Source organism: Bubalus bubalis, chromosome 14, assembly GCF_019923935.1.
Source record: "Bubalus bubalis isolate 160015118507 breed Murrah chromosome 14, NDDB_SH_1, whole genome shotgun sequence".
In the NCBI taxonomy this organism is placed as follows: Eukaryota; Metazoa; Chordata; class Mammalia; order Artiodactyla; family Bovidae; genus Bubalus; species Bubalus bubalis.
Window position 1 is genome coordinate 46,855,128 of NC_059170.1, and position 18,035 is coordinate 46,873,162.

Sequence of the window (18,035 nt, forward strand, 5' to 3'; positions counted from 1 at the left end):
GACAGGGGAGCCTGGTGGGCTGCTGTCTATGGGGTCGCACAGAGTCGGACACGACTGAAGTGACTTAGCAGAAGGAGAAGGCAATGGCACCCAACTCCAGTACTCTTGCCTGGAAAATCCCATAAACAGAGGAGCCTGGCAGGCTTCAGTCCATGGGGTCGCTGGGAGTCGGACACAACTGAGCGATTTCACTTTCACTTTTCACTTCATGCATTGGAGAAGGAAATGGCAACCCACTCCAGTGTTCTTGCCTGGAGAATCCTGGGGATGGGGGAGCCTGTTGGGCTGCCATCTCTGGGGTCGCACAGAGTCGGACACGACTGAAGTGACTTAGCAGTAGCAGCAGGATATAGAAATGCAGTAGATTTTTGCATGTTGGTTTTATATCCTGTAACTTTGCTAAATTCACTTAATAGTTCTAACAGTATTTTTTTAATGTGTGTGGAATAGAGTCATTAGGATTTTCTACATATAAGAAATGTTGTCTACATGTGGTCTGTGAACAGAGATAATTTTACTTCTTAGTTCCCAATTTGGATACCTTTTATTTCCTTTTCTTGCCTAATTGCTCTGGCTAGGACTGCCAGTACTCTGAGAATAGAAGTGGTAAGAGTAGACATTCTTATCTTGTTCTGATCTGAGAGGGAAAGCTTTCAGTTCTTTATCAATGAGTATGATGTTAGCTATGGGGTTTTCTTATATATTCAATTGTGTTTTTTTCTGCATGTCTTAATCTGCTGTTAATCTCATTTTGTGTATTCTCTTTTTAATCTCAGATGTTGTCATTTTCGTCTCTAGATGTTTGTTTTGGATTTTTTTAATCTGGCTCATGTCTGCTTAACTTTCTGAACATGTGGTATATGGTTAGAATTGTTTTTTAATATTTGCTAGTTTTCACATCTCTGCTAGTTCTGAGTCAGCTTCTCTTGATTGCTTTTTCGTCTTTGGTAAGGCAGATGATTCCATTGTTGTGTTCTGGTTTCCCATTCATTGGTATTTCTTTATGGTGCAGTTAATAATGCCTTTGGTAAATTTTCATGTCTCACTTATTGCTTATTTCAGAGGCTTTGTTGATTATATTACCTAATTTTAGCCAATTTAATCTTCATAAAATAGGCATCTGCCTAAGGAAAGATTCCTGCAAAGGAACAGAATTGAATATTGTATCAAAAATGCAAGCCCAAATGAACAATTAGAGAAAAGCTGAGGCAACAGTTCTGTGATTTTATAGTTTATGTTAAGAAATATATGTTTGATTCTTGCCACAGAACTCCTAAACTACTGGATTTTCTTTTTTATTATCATTTTTTACAATTTAAATCTATTTTGAATTGGAGAATAATTAATTCACAATGTTGTGTTGCTTTCTGCTATACCCTTGGATTTTCTTAAGTAATAAGAATCATTAAAGATGTCTTTTGTTTATCTGTTCTTTCTTTCCTTTTTTTGGCTGCACCACACATCTTATAGGATCTTAGTTCCCCAACCAGGAAGTGAACCCAGGCCCCGGTAGTGAAAGCACCGAATCCTAATCTCTGCACTGCTAGGGAATTCCCAGGATGTTTTTTGTATTTTCAGGCTTTTATCAACTACACCTGAATTTATATTACTGATGTGGCTTCTAGAAAGCCTCTAAGCCTGGAGGAGAACCAACCATGTGATTAAAGCATTGGAACTTTAGCTCTAGTTTATCTTCCTTTCTCCCAGGGTGGGGAAAGGAGCTGGAGATTTTGTTTGTTTAATCATCAAAGGCAAAAGATTTAACCAGCCAAGCCTCCATAAGAAAGCCCATGGATTCAGAGAGCTCTGTGTTGGAGAACACATGGAGATACTGGGAGGATGACATGCGTGGAGAGGGCGTGAGAGCTCTGCCAGTTCCCCACACTGTGCCCTGTGCATCTCTGCCATCTGGCTGTTCCTGGGTTGTGTCCTTTTCTAATAGAATGATAATCTAGTAAGTCAGTAGACTGTTTTCCTAGGTTCTTTGAACCACTATCTCAAATTAAGAGGGAACCTCTAGTGTATAGCCAGTTGGTCAGAAGCACAGGTAATAACCTGGACATGAGACTGAAATCTGAAGTGGGGTGTGGCAGTCTTGTGGGACTGCACTTTTATCTTGTGGGATCTACCTTTTAACATCAGGAAGATGATGTCAGAACTGAACTGAATTGTGGGACACACATCTGGTGTCCCCGGAAAGTCAATTGGTTATTGTGTGTTCAGTGCTGTAGAGGAGGAGAGACAGGAAGGAGTATTTTTTCTAAATAGTCTGCTTCTTTTATGACCTCCTTGTTTGTCATCCACATGAGGTTGAAAAGATAGTTTAATCAAATACAGTGAGAAGTTGGCAAAATCAAATTTATCAGAAAGATTCCCACTGCTGCCACCAATAAAGGCAAATTAATAGCCACTTGCAAAATACAAGGTCCAGACATGGTGAAGAAGCAGATTGAGCATGTAAGAGCTAAAGGGGTCAATGTCTGCACACGAGATTCAGCTGAGGAACCAAGGGAGGATAAATGGAAACTGAAGGTCCTGGGTGTAGATGAAGTACGTTTTCAGGCTGCTTGTCTCTTAACTTGGATAGTGGGACTCCAGGGGGAGTGTTTCCTGAGGGTGTTATCTATAGGTTTCAAATCTGTCAGAAGAGTAATTTACAGACAGTTATTCAGAGACAGTCATTAGACTGCCAAGAAATACATGCAAGAAAGTATAAAAGAGAAACAGGAAGTGGGAAGGGAGGAGAGCAAAAGCACACTGGAACATCGAGTTTCTTTTCCTGGGTAGGCTGCGTAGCTGGAGGCTAGCAGAAAGTCCAGTCTGCCCTTGGGCATGTTGTCTTAGGTGTTTAAGGGAAAATAAGTTCTTTGTATTTTCTCTGAAGAACCTTGAGAATTTAACTATAGAGTATATATGACAGGCTGTCTCTATGAAATCTCTACCAATTGCCTTCCTTTAGTACCTTGACCAAGTCAAAACCATTCTCATTTGCATTTTCTCAAGTTTTTTTTTTTTTTTTTAAGCAAATATAAGTAGAATGTAAAAATTCCATGTTTTTAATATAGATGGTGTGGCATATTTCTTTATATAGGCCTGGTGGACACAAGATTTTTTACCATAAAATTGTTTTTGTTTGGCTACAAAGAAGCTACATTTAGGCTACATCCTTGGACTTTTGCAGTCAGCACTGTCCTTTAACTCATGGTTGCCTGACATTCAAAACATGTCTTTATGAACTGCCTTATCACCTTAGCCCAAAACACCAGAAGCTGTTGTTTTAAAATCCTTGGCATACAGAAAGACCTGGTGTAATGCATGTTTTGAAATGCATTGTATTACCTTATTTGTGTATATAATGGATTACCAGAAGTCATCCAAGAATTGCTAATATATTTCCATATTGATGATGGATGTTCTAGGAAGCATTTAGTATATGAGCATGTATATATATCATGTTAGTTGTGGCTGTCCTGAATTAATTGCGACAAGCTAAAATCTTTTGAAAGTTTCTTTCCAAGTGTCTGGAGTTAATGTTTTCTCTGGCCAGTGCGAGAGACTGCTTATTATTTTTGATACTGTTAAGACACTGGGCAGTCACTGCTCATTTAAGCCAGATGGCATGTGTCAGCTCCTTTTTCTGGAAAGGGAGAGGTTTTTCAGGGCTGCTGTAGTAAACCCTTATGACTTCTTATGGAATTTGTCTTCTCTTCACATAAATCAGTGCTTATAGATTTCTCACTGCTCCTTGAGCACTCCTCTTCACTTACGAATATTCTTAAAGGATTGGGCATAAATGTTTTTGTGTGTAAATTCTCTTTTGCAGTCATACAGTAGCAAGTGATTATTGATAAAGTTACGTAAAGCGAATACTTTTCTTTAGGACAAAAAGAAAGACAAAGAATTCATAAGGCAAGGAGAGAGCGGCTCTTTTATAATTTTACCAATCTTCCAAGTTGCCCACAGTCAGAATCTGATTTAGGGTGTTGGCCAGCTATGGACAGCACTCTTTAATGATAGCTTAGAACACCTCTGGTAAAGTGCCCTCATCCAGAGATCTTCTCTGCATTAGCACTGTGAATTCCTAGCTCTTGACTGTTAAGGCGCAGTCAGTCACCACCTTACACTGAATTTCTTTTTTTTTTTTTAAGTTTTTCAAGAAGTACTGGTGGATGAATGAATTCTACAAGCATTTGGTTTTCATTTCCCTGATTAAATCCTAAGCTGCTGAACTTTAGTGACACTTTTCCTTTCATCTTCACATCCATAACTAAGAATTTGGATGTGAATTTGGGCATTTAATAAAGTGGCTTTTTTCTTTCTTGGTTTTCTTGGTAATTGATTTTTAAAGTTTATTGGAATTCTTATAAAATTTTTCATTTTTTCAAGGTGTTGATTTTAAGGTGAAAACAATTTCAGTGGACGGAAATAAGGCAAAACTTGCAATATGGGTAAGAATTTTTAAAATGTATTTTGTATAAATATTAAACTTATACTTTTTGAAGATGCAAAGATTGATGTGTATAGTGTCCTACAGGAGAATGAGCAATTTGTATTAAATAACTTGGGAGATTTGATGCTGATTACTGGATAGACAATAAGTAGTTTTGTTTTATAATTCTGTAATTAGGCAGAGACCTGTTTCACCTGCTCAGATTTTTAAAATATGTAGTCTCTTCAGAATATTTGAAAGCAGTATTTTTTTAAAAAGTCATCTGCCACAGAGAATCATTGTTATTGAATGTGTTTCTTTGAAGTTTTAAAAAAGACAAGTTACACTGAGCTAGTGCTGAAGGCAGTTGTTGCGGAGAAGGGAATGAAGTAATACTTAGAAAACGTGATTTTTCATGTTTGTTAGTGTAAATATCTATAACACTTGAGTTTGCCAACTTTGGATTTTTTGAATACTGATGTCCAGTGTGTTTACTTCCTGACTTCTTTTCATTTGCCTGTGAACCCAGCTGTTCTGGGCCACATTCTCTGCTAAGTCGACCCCTCCCTGGCAGTGCTGAGTATGGCAGCACTCGCTGTCAGAACCCCCAGGACGCCCAGTCTGTATCTGTCTGCTCCTTCCTCTCTCCGGCCTTCCTGTCTCTCAATCTAAATGTGATTGCTTATATAGTAAATGTGTTACATATAAAATGTATAAAAATACACTCATCAAATCCCCACATCTGCTATAGTTAAATATCTCAGTGTATTTTTATAACATGATAATCACATTAGAACTGGTCTGCAGTCAAGTTGATTATACTTCATCATGGTGGTTAAAGAGTAAATGCTGGCTGGGTGTCAGTTACAGATTGAACCAGCAAGTGTTCATGCATTGTATGATGTCATTCATGTTAATGGCATTCTCTGAATGGCACGCTATTTCTAACACGCATTTTATTCCAAATGACTGTGTGTCTTATGGCTTTTTTTCCCCATTAATTTCTTTCTAAGATACAATATTTTACATGATTGTATCTTGTTTGACCATTCCCCTAAATAAATACTATCAATCAGTACAGTAATGCCTAACAGAAAATAACTTGGAAAATGTTGGACTAGACCATAGTAAAATATATGTTGAAGAATGCTGCCTTCTTTCTGTCCTGAAGTGGAACCTGATTTTCCATGTTTTTCTTGCTTGATTTATAAACTCTTCTGCCCTTGCTCCTGCTTTGAGAAATAGTTTAGAGTGGGATCTGAGGTTTGATAGTTGCTGTGAGATCTTACTTTCATACAGGAGGTTTTTTGTTTGTTTTTAATTTACTTTCTAGCTGGCAAGTATTATTGTAGTGACATCTTTATCATAAGCTTATCCCTGTTTTTTAAATAAGAGAGGCTTCTCCTGACTGTGAGGATAATATAGTCTCATTCTATTGTTAAAAAAAGGATAACCAAAGGATAATAGAGAAGAAAGTTCATCTTTAGTCAACATGTGTATTTTAGTGAACATTCTATAAAATATGTTGAACGCATGCACATTGTCACACGTGTTCATATGCAATTTTCCAAAAGAAAGGATTGTATTTTAATCCTTTCACCTGCTGTCCCTCCCACTGCCCACCCCAGGCACACATTGTGTACATTGTTCTGTGTCAGTACAGAAGTCCATCAGTTTAAATGACCATTTGTATCCATCTTATGACTATAATTTAGTCAACCCTCAGTGAAAGATATTTACAGTGTTAATAGTTTTTCACAAAGATCATCAGTGCCTTGGTGAGCCTCCTAATTTTTACGTCTTTGTGCACTCGTCCAGTTACTTTATGATGTATACTTAGAAAGTGAATTATTGGCTGAAAGAATATGAAGATTTAACATTAAGATTTAGGAAGAAGGTCTTCTGTACTATATATTGTTAATCTTTCTCATTTTTGCCTCTCTCAGTAATAGTTTTTCACTTATATGTGCATTTCTTTTGATTAGTGAGATTTTTTCTTATATATGATTATATTTTAATGAATTTTTGTTAATATGCTTTGCCTTTTTATATTGTGCTCATTTTCTTCATGATTAAAGTCTTTATACAATAAAATTTCTAGCTTTTTGTCATACGCCACGTTTTTTCCACTCTGTCATTTGTCTTCAAAACCTTAAGATGAGTATTTGTTAATGTTCTTGTATGTGTAATACTCTGTTACATGCTGCAGATTTTTTCCCTCTAGTTTGTGATTTACCTTCAAATCTTGTTGAGGATGAGTGTCGGGGGTAAAAGGGGGTGAGTGTGGTATTGGGGAGAGGTTCTTAGGTCATACCAAGGTTTTAATCTTTACATGATTGAATCAGTCATTTTCTTCATGCTTCTGGGTGTCATGTCGTATATAGGAGGGCCTTCTCAGTCAGTGTTAGAAATATATGAATCTGTTGTTGCCTCTCATTTTTCTGTGGTTTTATTCATATATAAATAAAATCAATTCCTCTCCCTGTTGGATGCACATCCTGGGATTACTCAAGTAGAATAGCTGGGCCTCACCCTGCTCCTCCTCCCCTGATGGTACAGCATGTTCATCAGGACCTACGTGGTACCCACCTACTCTGAATCCTCCTGCCCTTCCGCTCCCCAGTTTCTGTTATTTAGCCTTTCCAGCTTTGTCCATTTCCTCTGTCCATTTCTGTCTTTAATATCCCTTCTGTCTTCTCCCATCAGAAAATAAAACCACAGATAATAAACTTTGCTTCTTTTATCTTACAAAGATGTTATACTCTTACTACGAATTCCTGTTTTGAAGGCAAGCAATGATCTAACTTCTGACTATTTATTGTATGGTTATCATAAGTCCTGACCCAGCTGAGCCTATGCTTGCCCCATAGCTAAACCCACACTCACAATCAGAGGACTGGTAGTTGTTGATGTTTGATGTGTCTTTATTTTTCTTCAGGTCATTTTACATTAGCAGACTGCAGATTTTTTCTTTGAAGGCAAGATAGTAAATGTTTAGTCCAGCCCCAAGGTGGACCATACGGCAGTCCATATGGCAGTACGCAAGTGAATGGGCCTGGCCGTGTTCCAGTCAGACTTTATTTAATAAAAGCTTATGTAATGAAACAGGTGGTGGGCTAAGGCAGCAGTTTGCAGACTGCATATTTGCATAATCTTAGGTAGACTTGAAGCCACAGTCCAAGGATGGTAGAAGGAAGACAGAAGGAACCAGGCCCAGAAGAGACTTGTTATTAGTTTTCTTTCTTTTTTTTTTTTTCCAACAAAATTTGAGCAACTGTCCTATGGCAAGAATTTCTCAGGCTCTGGGATTAAACTGGTCATTGAGCAGAAAAATTCCCTTCCATATGAAATTTACATTTCCTAGCTAGTGTACATCTTATATTATACTCCAGGTATGAGTCAGAAACATAATAAGGAGTGGTTTGGTTTTCATGCGTTCTTCTGGAAGAAGAGACCTAGAAATATTTTTAAAAGTACAACCTAAACACTGCTTGCCTGAAATAAAACACCCCTGCAATTCTCTTTAACAGTAGTTCTCAACCTTTGATTTTATGTTAGAATCACCTGAGAAGCTTATTAAAGCTTCTCTCATGCCCATATTAAATCAGAATCTTTGTGGGTTGAACCTCAGTATCTGTATTTTTCATTTCCCAGGAAATTTTATTGTGCCACCAGAGTTGAGAACAATGGCTCTCAATGAATGAGTTTCATATGTGATAAAAATCTTGAGTCCAAGTGGTAGAAAATCTGAACTTTGTTACATTTTTTTTCCTAGGGATGAGGCAGTACTTGTTAATTTAATTTTTATGTAGCATTTGTCAGTAAAAGAACACATCTTATTTAAATTTTAAGTTTTAAATAAGCTTGATGTTTTAACCATGCTGTTAACTTTGTACTCTTAAATTAATATTTTGAAGATCTGTTATTTATCCAATGTTTTGTTTAATAATAATTGATTGTCACTTTTAGGATACTGCTGGTCAAGAAAGGTTCAGAACATTAACTCCCAGCTATTATAGAGGTGCACAGGGTGTTATATTAGGTAAGGTTTTACTTTACTGTTTAAAATATATTGTTATTGTATTACTGGAATTTCTGATTTTCCTGTTTGTGAAGGTCAGTAATTTTTTGCTTTATTTTTCTTTATGGCTGCTTTTATGTGACTTTATATTAACTTTATGTAATATTAGGAAATATTTAAACTTTTAAAATTTTGTTTCAGCCCTTTGTCTAGCAATTAAAAAATAAAGATCAGAAACATGTAATAAGAAGTGGTTTGGTTTTAATGCATTTTCCCAAAAGAAAATACATAGAAAACATTTTTTAAAGTACAGCCTAAAAATTGCTTACCTATATTAAAACCCCTCTATTATTTGTTTGGTTTAAAAGCACGTGTTGATGAGTACATAACTGAGGACTGTCCTTGTGTCATTGATCTGTCTTAGAGTATTACCAGGAACTGATCTTCAGTTAGCAGCTTACTGATATTTACTGCCAGATTATAATGGAAGCAGTGTTGGTTGCTTAGTGGAATCTTTTTTATTAGTCTTGAAAAATAGCACAAAGCATTTAATGCTATTGGTTTATAATCGCACAGAACTTAAAAACCAAGTGTGGATTTTCGGTATAATTTGTTGAAAAGTGCTTGTTCTTAATATTGCTGGGAAACTGTCTAAAATGAATACTGTTCAACTGTAGGGAGAGACCTCATTTTATATCACAACTTGTGAGGCTTTGGTTTCATTTCTGTTAATTTGACAGTGACTCTCGGTTTTGGTTCAGTACCTCCTAAGTTTAGAAAACACTTTAACAAATTATTTCCTATAATGCAGAATGATGAATATGTAAACAGAGGAAGACAATCAGGGTTCTACCCGCTGACTGTTTTTTTTGTATTTTGTATTGAGGTATAGTCCGTTAACAACGTTGTGATAGTTTCAGGTGGTCAAAAGGCTCAGCCATGCATACACATGTACCCACTCTCCCCCAAACTTGCCTCCTATCCAAGGCTGCCACGTAACATTGAGCGGAGTTCCCCGTGCTACAGTAGGTCCTCATTGCCCACCCTCTAACTTTACATGTGTTTTCAAATTTGCAAATTCTGGTCCTTGTAAGAAATAAGTTAACAGGTTCATAAATGTTTAAATTTATGTAAAACTTTTTTGTATTTTGCCACAGATTTGGGTCTAAACACCTTTTAGCTTTTAGACAAGCCTTTTTTCTTATTGGGCTTCCCTTGTGGCTTAGCTGGTAAAGAATCCACCTGCAATGTGGGAGTGCAGACCTGGGTTTGATCCCTGGGTTGGGAAGATCCCCTGGAACAGGGAAAGGCTACCCACTCCAGTATTCAGGCTTGGAGAATTCCATGGACTGTGGGTTGCAGAGTCGGACACGACTGAGCAGCTTTCACTTTCACTTTTATTTATTGTTATGAAGACAGCTATTTCATTTCTGTAACAGCATATGTTAATTAAATTGAAGTGTGTATATAAATGTATTTTTTTAAAAATACACTTGTTTCTTCCATCTGGATCAGTGGACATTGATTTTTAAAGCATTAACAGCTTAAAAAAACAGACTTGCCTGTATATTAATGTCAGTTCCTAGTACATATCAGAAATATAATGTTATTGCTTCTTGCTTTTGATATTTACTTAATAAATGATTCTTTTTATTTCAGTTTATGATGTCACAAGAAGAGACACCTTTGTTAAACTGGATAATTGGTTAAATGAGTTGGAAACATACTGCACGAGAAATGACATAGTAAACATGCTAGTTGGAAATAAAATTGATAAGGTGAGAAGTCAGACACTTGGCAGTTTGGTTGTATATTTTGATAGCTTTTCTTAATCTTTGCATTTATCTTTTAGGAAAATCGTGAAGTTGATAGAAATGAAGGCCTGAAATTTGCACGAAAGCATTCCATGTTATTTATAGGTAAGTGTGTGAATATTTATCTTTTCATTATTAATGAAGAGTTTTTAAATGGAGTTTCTATTACATTCTTTTCTTTATGAACCATAAAAAATATGTATTTGGTTCATAGCTGCGCTGTAAAACTAGCCAACTGTAGAAGTAGGTTCCTTATTTTTCCCACTGTAAAAAAGAACAGGGTCAGTGTGAGGTCGTATGGAGCCAGCACACGAGCCTGCCCCCGCGCCCGGTGCTGTAGGCGTGCGGACCTGCTGGGCCGTGTCCTGGCGGCGCCCCCATTGTCAGGAATGCTCCATTTGAGGCCCTAACCCATAGGTTCTGAGCTAAAATCTGCATTCTAACAAGATGTGATTTGTATCATGCTAATATTTGAGAAGCACTGTAGAGCAAGGGTTGGCAAGCTACAACCTGGACCAGATCTGGCCCCACCATTTGTAAGGAAGCACACCGTGCCCGTGCCCCGCCTTCTGCATTATTGTCTGTGGCTGCCCTTGTGCTTCGTGCCAGAGTTCAGTCATTACATGGAAACAATATGGCATCACCACCCAAAATATTTACTCTCTAGCCACTTACAGGAAAAGTTGATTGACCCCTTGTCCGGCAAAGTGCACTGGCAGTATCACTTGGGGAGCTTTTAAAACTTACAACTCTCTGGGCTTTACTTAACGACAAGTCTGAAACAGAGCCTTGAAAGCAGTTTATAAGAAACACCCTAGCTGGTTGTGATGTCAAGCCAGCTTTAGGAATCAGTTTTCACTGTTCCCTACTGTATGAACCTAGTAGGAATCAGGAAATGGAAATGGGAGAACATCGTATATGGATAGAAGTGGGGTGGTACAAATGGAAAGTATAGGAAATTTTAGAATGGGCTTGAGTAGCACTGCTGCTGCTTACTTGCTAGGTGTCTTCCATTTCCATATATTAGTTTGTTCAATTAATATTTATTGAACACAGAATAGAACAATGAACAAAATGGTCCAACTCTTTGCCCTCAGGGAGCTTACAATTCCAGTATGGGAAGCAGACTCGAATTCATAACTAGTGCACCGCATGAAATGTTGTAAGGGGTGAGAGAATGATGAGGGTGGGAGGAAATAAGGAAAAGTTCTTTGAGAGCGCACCATTTGAGCAAGAATTCATGGTATGAAGATCTAGATAGAGAGCATCTTATTCCTGAGGCAGGAACTGGTGTACTATGTCCAAGAAACAGGAGAAAGCTTGTGGACTGGAACAGAGTGTGTTGGAGGAAAGGTTGGTGATGATGGAAGTTAGTGTTGGACTTCCTGGGATATGGTAAAGAAATGAATTGTATTTTAAGTGTGGTAGAAAGCATGGGAGTAGTGCTGTGGTTTGATATTCTTTTAAGATTCATTTGGCCATAAGAAGCAGAAGAAAAAGGCCAAGTACTTACAGTGACCTCGATGGGGAATGCTGGGGGCGCTGACTGCAGTGGGCAGTAGTAGGGGTGGAAAGTTGGCAGATCCAGGAGACACTTCAAAGGTAAAGCTGTCAGGTGGATAGGTTGGGTGTACAGGGTAAGGAAAGAGCAATCAAGGATGGGTTCAAGTCTTATCGTGAGCAGCTAGGTGAATGGTGGTGCTGTAAGTAAGATGTGGAAGGTCAAGACAAGAACAGGTTTATGCAGAGGAGCAGGGACCCAAGGTTTCCACTTAGACATAAGAATGAACTGTCTTTGAGACAGTGAGTGAACATCATGGTCATTGACATTTAGGTGGCATTGACAGTCATGAGACTGGAACAGTCACTGTAAGAAAAGCTGGATAGAAAAGGACTGAAGATTGAACCCTGTGGTACTCCGACAGTTAGAAGTCAGCCGAAAGAGGAGGTGCCAGGGAGTAAGGTTGTGAACGGTGTGCCAGTGAGAGAGGAGCACCAGGAGTGTTCAGCTGTCTTGGAAGTCAAGTAGACAAAGTATTTAAAGGAGGAAAGTGACCAGCTGTATCAAATGCTGCAAGATGTCAAATAAGAAAAGGATATTGGATTTGACAAGCTAGCGGGTGTTGGTCACCTCTAAAAGAACAGTTTCCATGGAGTGGTGGAAGATTAGTTTGAAGAAAAATTGGAGATAAAGTGGTAACAACTTAGATAGATATCTCTTTATCACCATTTTGTTTTGGAAGAGAGTGGGGAAAGTAGGTGGCTACTGGAGGATAAGTCAGCTGGAGGGCAGGTTGGTTAGTCGGGGGGTAAGTGATTAATAAGATAGACAGTAATTTTGGTGGGCTTTCAAGCTGGTTGGTGTATAATCCAGTAGAGCGGGCACACGGTCCTTCAGTGAATGAGGAGGGTTGGGATCCTGGGAAATAGACAGAAGGATGGCCCCAGCTGGCAGCCAGGAGGGTTCCCCCATTGTAACAGGAGTGAAGGCAAAGCCTAAAGACAATGCAGGTGGGTTAGTCAGTCAATTAGTGGGGTGATCAGTAGTTCTTGCCAGATTGTTTCTGCTTTTCCCAGGGTAGAGCTGGATCATCAGCTGAGGTAGAGGAGCTTTAAGATGAAGACATAAAATAGTCATCAGACTGGGAAAAAGTCAGTGGGGAAACACAAGATGAGAGAGCAGTCCTGCGTATCCACATGGGTCCCCTGAGCATAAATTGAAAATGGAACTAGTGTTCACAGTTTGTACATCACTTATCCAACTATCTATGGCTGTTCATTGCAGGCACAGAACAACCTGATTTATTGTTTAACTTGGAGTTTAAATTTCCTTATTCTAACATGGGAATGATATCTGCTTCAGAGGCTAATTTAAGAACTAACCAAAAAATTAAGAACTTTGGCACACGTACCGATATTTGAGTAGGGCGTTAAAATGTACAATTCTACCACGACGTGTTGAGCTTACATACCACTAGTCTTATGGATAGAATTTAAATAGCTCAACTTTGAGAGTTGCAGGAGATTCACTTATATTAAACCTGTGGGGAGAAATCATATATATAAAAATATATTGTCCGCTGATATTTCTGCTATAATAGTTTTCCAGAAAAACATAGAAATATGACCAGAAGAGAATATACTTCTTGACGTTTTTCCTTGAATTTCAGAGGCAAGTGCAAAAACCTGTGATGGTGTACAGTGTGCTTTTGAGGAACTTGTTGAAAAGATCATTCAGACCCCTGGACTGTGGGAAAGTGAGAACCAGAATAAAGGAGTCAAGCTGACACACAGGGAAGAAGGCCAAGGAGGCGGAGCGTGTGGTGGTTACTGTTCTGTGTTATAAACTCTGGGAAACGCCATCTCTTGCGTATTTGATCAGATAATGTCATCTTTCTGTATATAAACTCTCTTAACTGCTATTTTAGGGACCTTGCAGTTTGCACATATTTGTTTTGTATCATGGCAGTAAATATTTGTGAGAAAGCCCACTCATTGACTTTTCCAGGTAAAACGTAAGCATGCACAGTTTGCAGTCTGCAGTTTTTTATGTAACATAAAATAGGTGTACCTTTATAAGTACATTTGATTTTATGATTTACATTCATCATGTGATTTTTTAAAAATCCACCTCTCTAGTATATGTTGATACAAGGTCTAGTTTTGGTCTCTTTTTCGCTTAAATACTTATCAATTACTGAATTAATTGGTATCGTAGAACTCCCAGGACCACTGGGAGATAAACACATGTCATCAAACCTGGCAGATTTCCCTTCAGGAATAACAAAGAGCATGATTCCACAGCTTTCCTAGGATGTTCGCTGATGGATTCTCTTTAGTACTAAGCAAAATCCTCTTTGCAGGATGTGGTCGAGGCCAATTTATAATTAAATCCCCGTTTGTTCTGACGATACTTCTGAAGTAGCATTAATATGTTAAAGAAGTTTGGTCTTCCTTGACTTGAGGAGTAGCTCATTGCTTAGCTGGAGTTTTAATTCTGTGATGTGTACATGGCTTCATGAGCCTCTGTGCAGCATTTTGGGTTGTGTGGTATTTGACAGAATTGCAATAAGATTCCCCCATTTTGGTTTCAGAAGGACAGGAGTAGTATGTTTGTGTAACTCATGTAGCACTTATCACCTTTAAAACCAACACCTTTTCCCATAAATGTTGGTGGTGTTTGTTCCGGTACTTCAATTATAGCTTGTGTAATGTTAATGAATATCTGTATCTTATGACTTCCATAAATGACTAGTTGATATTCAAAAACATATTTCTGTGTTTTGAGGGTTGGGGAAAAAAACACTAAACTATAATTTGAAAAAGGCATATTGCTTCCAGATTTCGATGTGTATGGAAAAATACTGTTGCAGTGAAAATCTTGGTACAAACTTGTACAGACTAATAAATCTTTTACACAGTATTCAGTTTTGTAACCTCCTGCTATTGTACATTGTATATTTTTTTCACTCATGTATTATTTAATATACATTGATCTCTGCTATTTTAAGCTTGCAGATAAGTAATTTGCCCTTTCAGGCAGGCCACTTTAATACCACTCAGTAAGATTAATAAGAAATACTAATTTCTGGGTGGTTTGTTCTCTATATACAGTTGCAAACGATAAACATTTTTGTGGGTCACCTTTACAATGCTTGTGATAATAGACTGAAATGTATATCTTCACATAAGAAAACCTTAACATACTACATGGTTCACACTTCTTAGACTATATTACATGGGATTAAAGGTTTTATGCATTACATATGTTTTTACAGAAAATGAAACATATACTACTACTTTAATGTTAGAGAAAGATAGCTAACACATGTACTTATGATTTTGTTGTTACATTAAAACTGTAGATTTGTATATGTGGTTTCTGTATTGACATTTCTGTTTATTGCTATTTGCTCCTTGAGCCATAGAATATTCTTCCTATGCATTGGATTGTCTTTATTTGGTCAGAATTTGGATACATATGAGTCACTTAACTTTTAACAACTAATTTTGTTTGATTTATATTGTAACCTTTTATAGTTTTTTAATAAATCTAGCCTGCTTTCCCTAGATGCATTTGTGCAGGAAGTATTATACATTTCCTTGTTACTCTCATCAGCTGAGGAAGTCCTGAATATTATACTACTTCCTATATTCTGTAGGAATATAGAATATACATTATATATATATATAACTCTTGTTGCAAGAGTATTCTTGTTGCAAGCTTCTTGTTTCATAGTGTAGGTTTTCTAAATGAAGTAGTTGTAATAGCTAAAAATTGTCACTTAAATAACAGGATTTTGTCAGTTCTTCATTTCTGAAATCATTTGAAGTTGAGTGCCTTTTGCGGATGGAGCAAATTAAAACGATTAGAAGTTAGGCTACCACTCCAGTATTCTTGGGCTTCCCTTGTGATTCAGCTGGTAAAGAAACTGCCTGCAATACGGGAGACCGGGGTTCGATCCCTGGGTTGGGAAGATCCCCTGGAGAAGGGAAAGACTACCCACTCCAGTATTCTGGCCTGGAGAATTCCATGGACTATATATAGTCCATGAGGTTTCAAAGAGTCGGACATGACTGAACAGCTTTGGCTTCACTTCATTCTGAATTCTGGGAATATTCATATAGAGCTAAACAAACAAATTCAGTTTATATTAAGAGGAATAGTTAACATTTATTGAAGCTTCCTTGATGTCAAGCCCTGTTCTAAGTGCTGGTTTATCTCATTAAACCTCACAGCAACCTTGAGAGATTGGTTGGTACTGCTATTATGCCCATTTTAAAGATGAAAATAATAAAATACAAATATTTTAAGGAACTTCCCAAAGATCACAAAGCTCATCAGTGAGAGTCGGATTCCAGTCAAGGCATCTTCACTCCTGAGTCCATGCTCTTAACCACTGCTCCCTTTGCTATGGCTAGTCACTAGCTTTCTGTTTTAAAATAGCAGGTATATCATTCTTTTGTTATGTGTAATAGGTGTATTTCAGATTTTTTGGTTATAGAGTAAATCCCATTGATGTAAACCAACTGTGTAAGTCATTTTACCTAAAAGTTAAGGTAGAAGGGTAGGTGGTCTCCTAGTTCTTTTACCTCGTCATGGTGGAATGAAAATCTTTGACCTAGAAAAGTCAGAACCTAGGGCACCTTAATTTCCTGTTTATAATTGGACAGGAGAAAAGTTATTAAATCTGGGAATGGCCTTTTGCTCAAAATTAAAATCTAGGGGATGTTTTCATGTACCCAGCTGCCATGTTCAAATTCACACTTGGCTTTCTAATTGAACACAGTGGAATTGGTCTTGATTTTGATTCATTGTGACTCATGTACTCAAATACACATGATTACATGATTCTGTTCCAAGTGTGGAATAGCACAGACCTACCTCATATCTATAATATATTTAAATACAATTTAATGTGTCTTTTTTCTGATTTTCAAATGAAGTGGGATAATCCTCTTGATCCTATAGGTTGTAGATCTTTACAGTATTCAATCCTTATGCTTCTATATTTTGAGGTTCATTTCACCAGTCATACTTAGGAGATTTTTATGTCCTTCATTTATTTTCCCAAGTTAGAGATGGGAATAAGATAATTTAATCAGTTTTAGATGGTTTTATACTAGTTCTGACCCCAGCTATGCTGAGGGTAATCAACTATAGATTTCATCTTGGATTTTGTCTAGAAATGTTGAAGGAAGAGAACGGAAAGAATAAGCCAAGTCAAGATTTGGAAATAAGGAATATAGGTTTACCCAGAAATCTCTGGGTTTTTTTTGTTGTTGTTTGTTTTTAATAGGAACATCTGTCAGGTTGGAGGAAAGGAAACATGACTCAGGTTCTGTTACATTATGGCCTTTAAGTTTTCCTATTTGTTGCTAGCCTTTTGTTTCATATTTATGAATCAGTAGTGTTTCTAGGGATGGTATAAGCTCGTTTCATTGCCTCTTAGAGTTAGAGCTCTTTTGTCACAGACGTTTCCAGTAGTGGTTGAGCTCTTAGTTTTCATGGGGCCTGCTTCCTCACCATCTCTCTCACACACAAGCAGTGTCTTTTTCTTTCACTAACCTGATAAATAACAGAAGTATGCAATTTTATTGTATTTCTTGGATTACTCGTGTGGTTGAGCACTTCTAGTATTTCATCGGATATTTGTATTATTTTCTTTTATTCCTTTTTCATGTTATGTTGTGTTCACCCATCCACTTCTTTCTCAAAATACCATCCCCTTTTCCTTTGGATAATAGCCCTCCATCACACACGTAGTTTGAATGGGATTGTCACACCGTCAGCTCCAGAGCTGACCAGGTTCTCTTAAACCAGTGCCACTTGCTCCCCTCCCCCCAGTACATGGTTTAGGGATGGGTGACAGACCCAGATCAGGCCACTTAGTTACAGCATGTTTGCTAAGCCTCCCTCAGGAACTGCAGAAGGTGACAGTTCGTTGGAGATAATGTGGTGTGATAACTCTGAACTTTTTGTAGCCAGTTTTTCTGATTTAAAGGAGCCAGCTTGAGGGCTGTACTAAGTAAGAAAAGGAAAGGGAGTCGGAGTTGGAGCTTTGATGAAGTCTGGAGCGTCTGGATCAAACTGCACCTGAAGTTAGCATTACTTCTGGACTTCTCACTTATGTGAGCCAATAAATTCTCTTTTTGTTTAAGCCAGTTTGAATTGGATTTTTTTTTTCTTGTAATCAAAGCTTTGCTGTGGTGTATGTGGTCTTTGTGGGGACTGTTCCTACATGAAGTTCAGTGTGTTGATCACTATCAC

General features: G+C 37.7%; 1 protein-coding gene across 1 annotated transcript in view; it reads left to right on the forward strand.

The window, feature by feature from the left end:
* RAB18 (RAB18, member RAS oncogene family) overlaps positions 1-15,336 on the forward strand; it is a 28,902-nt gene extending 13,566 nt beyond the window's left edge. The window contains exons 3-7 of the mRNA XM_006041658.4: positions 4,387-4,448; positions 8,399-8,471; positions 10,110-10,228; positions 10,303-10,369; positions 13,435-15,336. Coding sequence (XP_006041720.2) covers positions 4,387-4,448; positions 8,399-8,471; positions 10,110-10,228; positions 10,303-10,369; positions 13,435-13,610 — 497 coding nt within the window. The 3' untranslated portion in view covers positions 13,611-15,336. The remainder of the gene's footprint in view (positions 1-4,386; positions 4,449-8,398; positions 8,472-10,109; positions 10,229-10,302; positions 10,370-13,434) is intronic.
* Positions 15,337-18,035: the final 2,699 nt, after the last annotated feature.